The 12,237-nt window shown below is 37.2% G+C and overlaps 1 protein-coding gene across 1 annotated transcript in view; it reads right to left on the bottom strand.

The window, feature by feature from the left end:
* The window catches only part of NHLRC2 (NHL repeat containing 2), a 54,817-nt gene that overhangs the window by 21,897 nt on the left and 20,683 nt on the right, over nucleotides 1–12,237 (bottom strand). Inside the window, exons 3-5 of the mRNA XM_075611947.1 lie at nucleotides 10,772–11,227; nucleotides 6,604–6,725; nucleotides 4,274–4,403 (exon numbers count right to left, since the gene is read on the bottom strand). Coding sequence (XP_075468062.1) covers nucleotides 4,274–4,403; nucleotides 6,604–6,725; nucleotides 10,772–11,227 — 708 coding nt within the window. The remainder of the gene's footprint in view (nucleotides 1–4,273; nucleotides 4,404–6,603; nucleotides 6,726–10,771; nucleotides 11,228–12,237) is intronic.

Raw genomic sequence — 12,237 nt, 5'->3', positions numbered from 1 at the left:
GGTTGGCCCAGCAACTAGTATGAAATTAGCAGGAACAAAGTGCTGTGTTTCACACCAAAACACACTTGTATGTTAAGGTAATGTAAATATATATGGTACAGATGCTTGAAAAATGTTTAGCTCTTAGAATTGTAAAGTTTTTATATGCATCTAAAATAACAGTGCAATAGGTCTGTGACCCTTCTACTCCTAAATGGTTTCTGATCTGGCACTTTTGGAGAACTGGTTTAAGAGCCCAGATGTAGAGCATCACCATACTGTTACCTAGCTCCAGCCTTTCATATATTAATATACCTAATACAGGCATACCCCGCTTTAAGTACACTCACTTTAAGTACACTCGCGAGTAAGTACATATCGCCCAATAGGCAAACGGCAGCTCACGCATGCGCCTGTCAGCACGTGCTGAACAGCAATACCTGCTCCCTACCTGTACTGAAGCTGTGCGCAAGCGGGGAGACTATAGAGCCTGTTACACACGTGTTATTTACATCAGTTATGCACGTATGTGACGATTGCAGTACAGTACATGCATCGATAAGTGGGGAAAAGGCAGTGCTTCACTTTAAGTACATTTTCACTTTACATACATGCTCCGGTCCCATTGCGTACGTTAATGTGGGGTATGCCTGTAGAGCTGAATCTGACTATAATAAAATAAAAAATAAATCAGCTTTCAGCACTGAAACACTAGAATTGAAAACAAAGAGAGCTGACAGGAGTACGAATGGTTTTGTGGACCCCCAGTTATCCTGGGACAGCAGAACACCCTGGTCTAATTAAAGTAAATGCATCTTGTATACCTCCTGATATTGGTCAGAGGCTAACAATATGGTAAAACTACTTTCTCTTGGGAATGAATCATCCGAAAGGTACTTTGTACTTCTTAATACTGCAGCATGCTAATGAACGGATGTTCACAAGTACTACTAATATGTGGCACAACACTGAAACTCTTATATCATGTGCGTTGTAACTTTTTTATTTGTATTTTAAAAATATGTAGCTCTATAGATACAGCACTGGCCTCTGAAGTGGGAGGCACCAACTCCTTGGCAAATCCTTTAAAAGGCCAAACATTGAGCTCTTCAGGTTGTTGTGCCATCACCGTGTTACTCTGTATGGTGCACATATATACTAAGCAGTCTTCTGCTATAAAACCTCTTGTAGTGCTGGAAAGACTGCCTTACAACACATCATGGACGTGAACAGGCTGTAAAGTGTCTTCCAGGACCAGAAGCGGTCTTGTAGCAGAAGACTGCTTAGTACATATGGACCACAGTCCTTTCTATTGTAGAAAGTATGATTTGTATATAGAAGTCTCCTCGTGATGAGTTTAAGACACATTGTATTTTCTTTGCAGATCTTCATTGTTAGATGCGTGACTATCGTACTCTCCATACAAACAGTAATTGCTATGACATTGACAGCTCTTTGTAAATGTTAATGATGGAGAAAGTTTATTATTATTTTTGGTGTGAAAACGTGCTGAGAAACTTAATGACACTTGAAAGACAAATATAATAGTTTTTCTTTAACTGATAGAAAAAGTCAGTTGCCTTAAAGCACAGTGATCAACCAGTTTGCTGCTTGGGGAACAAGCACCAAACCACAAAACAATATTCATACACAGCATTTTTTTTTTTTTATTCTTGCGACTACATCAAATGTAAGAAACTTGTTCATCAGCTTTCAGAAAGATGCCCAGATCCTTAGCTCAGGTGATGAATCTCACATTGGATAAAAAGTAAGGGCCATTGTATTTTAAATTCTTCTTTGACCAGATAGTCAAGGACTTAGCCACTTGGAATCCATATATAATATCTTGGTTTGGGAGAATAACCGCTATTAAAATGAACATTTTACCTCGACTCCTTTATCTCTTTCAAACTCTCCCGGTTAAAATCTGTCAGAAAGATCTAAATAATATTCAGAAGAAAATTTTGAAGTTTGTCTGGCAAAACAGACGACCTACAGTTCGCAAAGATATTCTTTATAAATCCAAATCTGAAGGAGGCTTAGCTCTTCCGAACTTACAAAACTACTATAGAGCAGCTCAATTGGGGCAACTTGTTAGCTGGCATGCAAACCCAACCGAAAGGAGGTGGGTCGAGATAGAGGATTTGATTTGTTCCCCATGCAGAATAAAAAATCTTCTCTGGCTCAACAAAAAGTCTAGACCACCCGAGAGTTTGAAGAACCCGGTGATATCCTTTGCCTGTAATCTCTGGGACTCCCTCAAATCCAAGTTCCAACTAACCGGTACCCCTTCCCTCATGCAACCCCTATTCTCGGACCCCTCTCTTCCCTTTTACACAGAATACCCGCTCTCCCATACCTGGGTTCAAAAAGGACTCACGAGAGTCAAAGATATTCTCGTTCAAGGGAAAGTCCCCCCATTCGCTTCTCTACAAACGAATCATGATATCCCCGCTTCCGATTTTTTCAGATTTCTCCAAGTTAGGCATTATATCCAATTAGTCTACAAATCAAGCCAACTCCATGCTTTAACTCTGTTTGAGGACTGGTGTCTACACCAACCCCACACAAAGGGCATTATCTCCAGAATATATCAAAATCTATCCTCTATCAAAAGAAATAAAAATCCCGATAAATATATGGTATCCTGGGAAAAAGACCTCAACTTATGTATAGATCTCGATACCTGGAAAGACATCTGGGAAGCTGCCTCCAAAAATTCATCATGCGTTGTAATAAAAGATAATATTTACAAGTTAATACTCAGATGGTATATGACTCCTGCCAGACTGCACTCTTTTCTCACAGCGGTCTCCCCTCTGTGCTGGCGTGGTTGTGGTGAAGTGGGGAATATTCTGCATATATTCTGGCCATGTCCCAAAATCCAACAAACATGGACGGAAGTGTTCACCTTAATACACAAGAGCCTAGAAATCACTGTCCCACATGACCCAGTATATACTGTATATTGCTAGGCAAGCCAATAGCTAATATTCCCCGGAAAAAAGCTAGAGTACTAGCCCAAATGTTAAATGCTACACGGTGTACAATTGCCAAAAATTGGAAACAACCTGCCCCCCCACCCTTAAACTAAATAAATAACAAAATTTGGCACATAGTTTATATGGAAAAACTCTCAGCATATCTGAATGGCTCTACCTCGCAATTTTCTGAGATTTGGGCCCCTTGGTTTCGCCATGCAGGTATATCCCCATATATAGATTAGAATATTTGGAACAGAGTGATACACGTGGTAATTAAATTGTTGTGTACAATGCTATATTTTTTTTACAAATGCTACCCCTCTCCCACCTTCCCGACACCCCCTTTTATCTGTTATATGTTTTGTTAATTATTATTTTGTATGTTAAAAAATGCTCAATAAAAAATTTAAGTAAAAAAAAAAAAAAAGTAAGGGCCAAACTTAACCGAAAGAGAAGCAGAATTTAATACATCTTACAATCTGTGCGTCTTTAAATGTGGCCCTTGATATTGAAACTCAAAACAATCTTGATAAACTGAAGCTGCAAAGCTCAAAATAAAAATGCCCATCAGGGGCTTTTTTCTGCCAAAGTTGCCTTGATGCACAGACCCCATAACTAACAAACAAAAACAATGAGTACTTCAGTATTAGGTGATACCTTTTTTATTTGGACTAACAATTTATGTCATAGGACAAGCTTTCGAGAGTTTTCCTTTCTTCCTCAGGTCAGCAATACAGATATTGATAAGGTATCACCTAATACTGAAGAACTCATTTATTCTGCACTCTGGCAACTGGACTAGCACGGCTATTTCCGCTTTAAACAAAAACAAGGTTGACATGTTATAGTCTTTTACCTGGGGTAAAATTTGACATTTTTTTTTCTCCTCTATGTTTGTGTTAATACATCTCCTGCCTTTCTCTTCTCATGATTGCATCAAAAATACATATAAATGGCTGGATGGGAAGTATAAAGTGTAATTAACTAAAACACATGGAGGTGCCCTTGAAATGAAGACGTGTGTAATTATTGTATACTTATACTGCAGTATGCTGAAATTAATAACATGCTGGCTAGCTCATTAGCTCTAAAACCAACACAGAGAACCAATTTTTAGTGTCAATACAAAGATAAGTAATAAAGGACTGGCACAAGAAAAGTTCTAATACAATTCAGATGAATGAAACGTGCTGGGTTCTAGGATCATAACTCAGATGCCAAAATGTTTTAAACTACAAAAAAAAAAAAAAAAAACACATAAAAACCATTTACTGGCATTGATATACACAAGATTACAATTGTGTTGTTACCTGGAGCCCCAAAAGTGACATCCCAGGGAGAACCGATTGGCTGCTGCTCTCCTGAAGCTCCACCCTCTTTGTCTGCACCTTGCCTTCCTATACCAGCCACAGTACTTACTATGTGTGTGTCAAGGTCAACCTAGAGGACAAGATATTAAAATGATCAATGTCTGGCAATACCAATGTTTTTCTACAATAGTGTACATCCAATTTTTCCCCAAGCGGTACCAATAAACCGAACCATATTAGTCTCACTTATTTCTCGCTTTATTTTCGGTGCTAATAAACCCTCTCCCTCAGCCTGTTGGGCACTGACATATAACAGATTGGCTTTTTTTAAATCCGAATGCAAGTCTGTTTTTTTGTAACAAAGTATCTGAAGATTTTGTGGGGAAATACTTTGAGTATGGCAAATTAAAAATGGTTTGTGGATTCTTATTTTGATAAAGACAGGAGAACAAAGACTATTTTGTAAACTGTATTTTAACATGTTACTCTGCTACAAGAGTACCGTAATAGAGATTGTTTTCAGGATGTGAATAAGCACACTTTTGTTAGGACTTTACGGGGTTATGTGCAATTCATACAGATTTATGGCTTTATTCTATATTGTCTGAAGTGGCCATTTGGGATGATTACGACTACAAAAAAACCTCATTAAAATCAATAGGGATTTGTGGCTGAAAATGGCCTGAACAGCTACTTTGGACATTACTCCCTAATGCATACTAATACGAAACACATCACTGGTCTGTATAGTACAGAAATATATAGTGTTTTAGATACCACTGTATTTACTAAAGGGCTGCAAAACCTTCTAGAGTTGCTTTAAGATGCACGTACATTCATAAGTCCAGAAAATAGGAAAATGGAACTCACTTTTAGGAATCCTATTCAATCCTATGGAGGTCCTGTGATGTGCTGTCCGCTGTGGTTGAACAACAGGTAAAAGAGGAGAAACGGAGCACTATCAAAGTGAAAAATAAGGATCCAGAGAGTGTATTCAATAAAAAAAAGTTAGAGCTTTAATGGATCATATATAGACCCCCAAAAAACACACAACACGTTTAGCGCATATAGCGCTTCACCATGATGAAGCGCTATATGCGCAAAACGCGTGGTGTATTTTTTGGGGGTCTATATATGATCCATTAAAGCTCTAACTTTTTTTATTGAATACCCTCTCTGGATCCTTATTTTTCACTTTGATAGCACTCAGTTTCTCCTCTTTTACATAATGACTTCAGTAAGGAATATATAATATTGGAACAAGTTTGATCATAATTCTTCCAGGACACCTGCTTTTACTAGGGCTTTTGAACTTGAACAAACCCATTAATTATACCATCCCACTGAGTTGAGTACTAAAGCTACTGTATGTAATCACAATGCTATGTTTAATATCTGAAATATGGTTAACCACTGAATTATTTTAAGACCGCAAGAAATAGTATTAAAAACTTTTTTCATAAAAATGTAGATTCATATACATTTCTTCCATTACATAATGCCTTGCAAATTACTTTGTGTTAGCTGGGATATCATCATAATGAACACTTCAATTTGAGTGCGAGCTCAGTCGAAAGGGACAAACCTCTTCCGTGATCCATCGGCAAAGATCCTGCTGCCCAGGGCATGCCTATTTCAAAAGAGGAAGTGCTGTAGCTTCCTAAAATAGTTGCTATAACAACCCAAGGAAGTTGAAAAAATTAAAAAAGGCATAAAGAGCGGGGGAGGAAATGCCCTATTATGTAATACTACACTGATTTATTTAAAAAAAACAATCATATAGAATTGTGAATGAAATGCTGCTTAATTTTATTACAAAATGTAAAAGTTCACAACTAGATTTCCAGTCCCTAATTTATCATTCCCAGTACAAGCACTTGTAGCTCAGGTCTTCTCAACAGCAGAGACAAATTCCCTGTCTGAGCACCTAATATAAGCTTGACTCTCTACTGATTGCGCTATTGTGACTATGTCGAGCATTAGGAATACAGGTTTATTACAAGAGAAATGATTCTCTACTGAATAGGCTTTTGTTAGTTTTTAATGCATTCTCGTACACACTTACACTGATAGATTTAAGTTAAATAGGAGGCGTGCAAATTATTCCAGCCCACACCAAGCCGAGTAATTTATTTAGTGCAATAATTATACCGCAAATGAAAGGAGTTAAGAAGTACAGTGTGTACAACAGACAGGGCTGGTAAAATACCAGAGGCAGGTGAAAGCATGTGGAATTATACTAGGGGCAGAATATGTCCACGCTGAGCGAACAGAGTAACAATCACAATCAGTGGAACATGGAGCAGACATGTTGTAAAATGCACGGTTACCTTTCTAATCAAATGGTTCTCAGTATCCGCTACATAGATGACATTGTTTTTAATAGTCACTCCCTGAGGTGACTTAAAGGCCGCTTCTGAAAAACTTCCATCCTTCCATCCACTTTTAGGCCCTGTCACAGGATAGAAAAAGAAAGAATAAAGAGGTTTCATACTTCCACCTCTACTATCAAAGTTTACCGTTGTTTGAAGTGACAAGAAAATGCCATTGACTGTCTATAGAAATGTGAAGCATACAGAGCTCAGCTACACTTAAACCCCATGGACTGCAAATAGAACCAACATTACTCCATATTAGTGTAAATGTATTTCTTAATGAAAACACTCAGTCATATAAAACATTTGTTCTTAAACCTATCCTCAGGGTATACCACCCACACCATGTTTTTCAAATAGACTATGACTTTACATACATGTCACTGCACTTAATTAATAAAGAAAATTCACTCGTAATGCAAATAATTCTACACTGGCTCAAAGAAGATGTTCTGATCTAAAACACTTATTTCAATATGAGCAATTAGTAAATGGTTGATAGCATTCCTGATACATAAAAGGTTGACAGATTCAATCCTAAGGGTCCCTAATTTGCATTTGCTGCGATCATAAAGTGGGCTGGAATAATTCAATGCATGGGCACTATTGTCCCTATATTGCAATTCATTAAATAATGAGAACTGTTACAAATCAATTTATTAAAGGCAATACATCTATTGGATCGGGTGTGTGATATATACATACATACAGTGAATTCAAAATACTTAGCTATATTCCCCCACTATGGTATAGGTTATACATCCTATGGTTGGTGCAAACATTAAGTTTCTAAGAGGCATAGACACCAGAGATATTGAACCTGATATCTGGATGAATACTTACCTTAGCTATTTACTCAATAACAATAGACTATTGGATGAGTCCTCACATACAAACTATAGATTACACACGTATACATCCTATATCAATTTGCACCGATGGTGTTAATACGATTTCACGTATCAACTTTTAGCACATGTATACAATATACTTTTATTTCTTATTCTATTAATTAGTATGAGTCTATAACACTAATAGGTGGGGATCCCGGTATATGAGTACAGTCATATACTCCAGAGGTCCACAACTCCAGTCCTCAAGGACCTCTAACAGTGCAGGATTTAAGGATAGCCTCTCATTAGCACAGGTGGCCCAATCATTTTTACTGAACCACCTGTGCTCTAGCAGGGGTATCCGTAAAACCTGCACTGTTAGTGGTCCTTGAGGACTGGAGTTGGGGACCTCTGATATACTCACTTGGACCAGCATGGTCTTTTAGAGGCGGACCACTTCAAATTTATCACTCCTACACCATCACTCCTCTTACTTTTTATCCTTATAGTAATACTTACCTTCACATCACACTACCTATTGGTGCCACATACACAGTCACATCCAGCACAAAGTTTTGAGGTTTAGAATAGAATTCATGCTGACATTACTGTCAATTCAGGGTAATATTATTATAATTAATAATACACCTTGCACATAATCTCTGGGTTGAATATTATAAGATCATCCTACTTTATAGAATATTCCCAGACTTATTATCATAGTCTGTGCGCATATATATATATATATATATATATATATATATATTTTAAATATTAATGGTTGCTCGTTTTCTATTTTCCATCTGCTTTCGCTGTAGGTACATTATTTGATATCCTGGTTTACTGCCTGGGATTCATAGCCCATTAACATTGCCGCTACATAGTCTGGGTAATTTGTATATTGCCTCATGACCATTGCCATCGCTCGTGGTCTCGTTTATTTCTACAGGGACTGCTATTTATTCATCAATAAGGTCCCAGCGAACCTTCAGTATGCTATTATCCCTGAGCATACTGATCTGTTTAATTTATGATCAGGACACACTATTGAACAGTGAGACACTATCTTATCCACTTTAGGTTCTCAATATAGAGAATGTGCTTCTGACTTACAAATCTGGCGCAATCATAGCCGATCAGTTTCTAACTAGGCTGCTAGCACCGGGGAAGAGAAGAAAAAAAAAAAAGGAGGTGGGGACGACGACAACATACACATAATTCCATTAGACAGATGACTAATGAGGGAGGTCTGATTGAGTTTTCCACTGAGTCTGCCGTCATTGGCTCTAACGCTCAGACACACCTCCTACCCCGGTATAAAGGGTTTGTGTGACGGAGTGTAGATAACTCCTCCTACCCTGAAGAAGCATAACGTGAAATGTACGTCGGTTTTATGATGTCACCACGGTGACGCCAGTGGAGGGAACAGCTGATCAGGAGCTAAGCTTACACAGCTCAGGTCGTATGGCGATTTTTAGAATATTATGACACTTGTGGCAGTATATGCACTGGCATTTACTGGCTTGCCTCAATGACACACACGATTGATTATTTGTGGTATAATATGTAAAACTGTGATTGAGGATACCTGTTGATATTCATAAGTAGTTAACATCAAATACCTGCTGTGGGTTAATAATCATATAGCTACTGTTGATGCAAAATGCAGTAAACCCTGTGATCGGAGGTACCTGCTGACATTGAGAATTGACTAACACCTTGTATCTGCAGTGGTTTTATAACCTTGTAGATACTGTTGTCACAATACCACAGTAATTATAGCCAATCAAAGAGTGCACTAGCTTTGAATTCATGTATTTGTCCAAACCAGTTTACACTGCCAAGTGATGTCTGGCAGCTGAATAACTAATAATTAATGAGTTAAGCTAATTATACTTTGGGCTGCAGCATTTTATGTTTTTTGCTACTAACTGCGACGTGCAATGTTGCACTTATTGAGAAGCAATATCACTGTGTTGAGCCATTAAGTTCAGCCCTAACCAATGCGGTCATTGCAACTGTTGCATTTATAACACCTAGCAACAGTTGTGTTAATAATCGTTTGGAGGGCCACCATAATTAAAAACTTAGCTTTTTTCATCCACACATTTATACAAGTTATAATAATTATATCTATAGTTACAACTGAAACTTCACTAATTTCTTCTGTTTGTTACTAAATCATTGTTTCGGTTTTATTTTACTTTAACTGCATTACAGCACAAAAGGCCTTAAGATGAAATGGGGTTAAAATGAATAGAAATTTATTATAAAAGCTTTTATAATTTCTCATTGTGCTATGTCTTCAAATACACTACTAGTTTACTTCCAGAGTTATTACTCATTTTGACAAAGCACTGTGCAATTTGGGCAACGTTGGAGAACACTTCATAAGATGGAGACACTTCAAAGCTTTCAACTCAATTTCAGTTACTGAACAGGATTTGATTAAAAATGTAGTTTCTCAGAATAGGAAAAATATATGAAAAAACAGTATTCTGCTCCAGAACAAAACATTGCCCTTCAGCTGAAAAATGTAAAGTAAATCGGGCGTATTTCGCACTTGGGGCATGTAAGGTGAGATGTTAATACACTTGCAAACAGAAGAACGGCTCAAAATTATATTGTACGGCTTTACTGCAACGCCGACTGTCCCCATTTACACTAGTTGCTCATTTTAGTTTACCAGATCTACAGTATTTATTGTGTTGTTGAGTTTAGGCAGATTCTTCCTGCATAATATTTGCCTTGATATCCCAAGAGAGCTACAACTAAAATGAGATTAAGTATTTGTTAGGAGAGGTGATATACTGTAACCATATTAAAAAAAAACTAAGAAAACACCAGAGTTCTATAGTATATGGTGCTATAATAGCTTCCATTTCTTAATACTGTACAATCATCTGAAGCAGAGAATGTTCATATAACAGAGTAAAGGACTTGATTGATCAATCTCTGCTTCTGTTCAACCCCCTCTGCAAACTGCATACTCTCAAAGTGTAATTCAGATGTTGGTGATGTAAAAGTGAGAGCCATTTAGAACTATGATATTCAGAGAGTATGCATTCACTGCTGGCTAATCAATCTGAACTTGTCCATGCAATTGTGTCTTAGATTGTATATGCAGCCTAACAGCCTATATTTTGAGTGGAAGAAAAAGCTTCTATTTTAGTACATAGATAATAATAAAAGAAACAGTTAAAGAGAAAGCAGTGAAAGAAAATTGTGCTAATCTGTCGCATGTTACTGTATTTACAAAAACAGATTGCTTTACATTTTTGGTGCCTTACCTCCTACAGTGTGTAGAATTTGTCCATTTTTCCTTACAACCAAAACCCTATGATGCCCTGTATCTGCTATCACCAGTTTGTCACCTGAAATATCTATTGCCACTTTTCCAGGGAAAAGCAAAGGAGATGGTGGCAATGAATCCTTGTACAACTTCACTGCAATGCTCTTATCTTTTATTTCACTTTTCTCTTTGTAGTATTTTAAAGCTATGGAGGTAAATAAAAATAGCTTTTCTTTGTGCCCTTCCCCAACAAGAGAGAACAGAAGGTTTCCTTGGGGACCCAATATGACTAACGTGGGCCAACAGGACACTTCCAGCTCTTGCCAGAGTGTTGCAGCAGGATCATTCACCACAGGGTGTGTGATGTTGTATCTGAGAACCGCACTCTTGATATTATCCAGAACTCTTTCATTTGGAAACTTGGCCGAGTGTACTCCAACAATGACGAGGCCATCTGAAAGAAGTACGAGAAAAAAGGAACACACATCACCCACATGTCAAAACACGTGACTTTGCAATGAGAATGTCATTCACAAATGACACCAAAAAAGTTGTATTATTTTACTCATGCTCATCCCTAAAAATGACAATATGCCAACATTCTTTACAATATGTTAAGAGTAAGGAGCAAGTCTTTTAGACTTTCTATTAATGTTTTTAAAAAAAAATTAAGGACTCTGTGATCCAGCAACTGTAATTAATACCATTAGCCAATTGTATCTTGTATTTATATATAGAAAATAGTGGACCTATGTATAAAGACAAGCCTTAATGTTCAGGCTGAAGGAGAGAGCAGCTTGTCATGAATTTTGAATGGCTTAGGCCAGGGGACCCCCACTGATTCTGGTGGTCTGGGGACTGCAGTTTGGGAACCAATGATCTATTGTATGTAATTACACCTACAGTATGTTGGTATATTCATCTTGCAGACATTCATAGTAGTGTCAGTTTTAGGTAAGAAGATATTTATAGCAAATGTCTATGTAGATGGCGACTTCAGACTATATGCCAATATTCTTTTGGATATATAACAATAGTAAATAACGAGCCTTTAAGGATAAAAGATTATCCATTAATGTTTTCTTTTTTAAATGTGGGCAGTTTAGGCCAGCAACTTTAATTAATACCATTAGTCAATTGTATTTTGTGTCTACGTTTACTGTACCAAGCAAAATTAGTGCTATGATTTGACCTGAATTGAATATTGCAGCATGTTTATTTTGTAGCAATCTGAAACTGTACTTCCATGGCAAATCCTAAAGCAATTCTCATTTTCAGAAAGATATTGTAAAATATTTCAGAGGTATTGTTAATTAATACTTGCGTAGCATGTTAAATATAAGTAACCATGGTGAATTATGTTAGGGCTGGGACCAAATTACTGCAATTTTGGAATCATTACAATATTCCTATAGGTAGGAGAACTTCAAATAACAACAGTATGTATCTTATATTCTGTTAGGC

This window comes from Ascaphus truei, chromosome 8 (assembly GCF_040206685.1).
Source record: "Ascaphus truei isolate aAscTru1 chromosome 8, aAscTru1.hap1, whole genome shotgun sequence".
Taxonomy (NCBI): Eukaryota; Metazoa; Chordata; class Amphibia; order Anura; family Ascaphidae; genus Ascaphus; species Ascaphus truei.
This window is presented reverse-complemented; position numbering and strand designations above follow the sequence as displayed.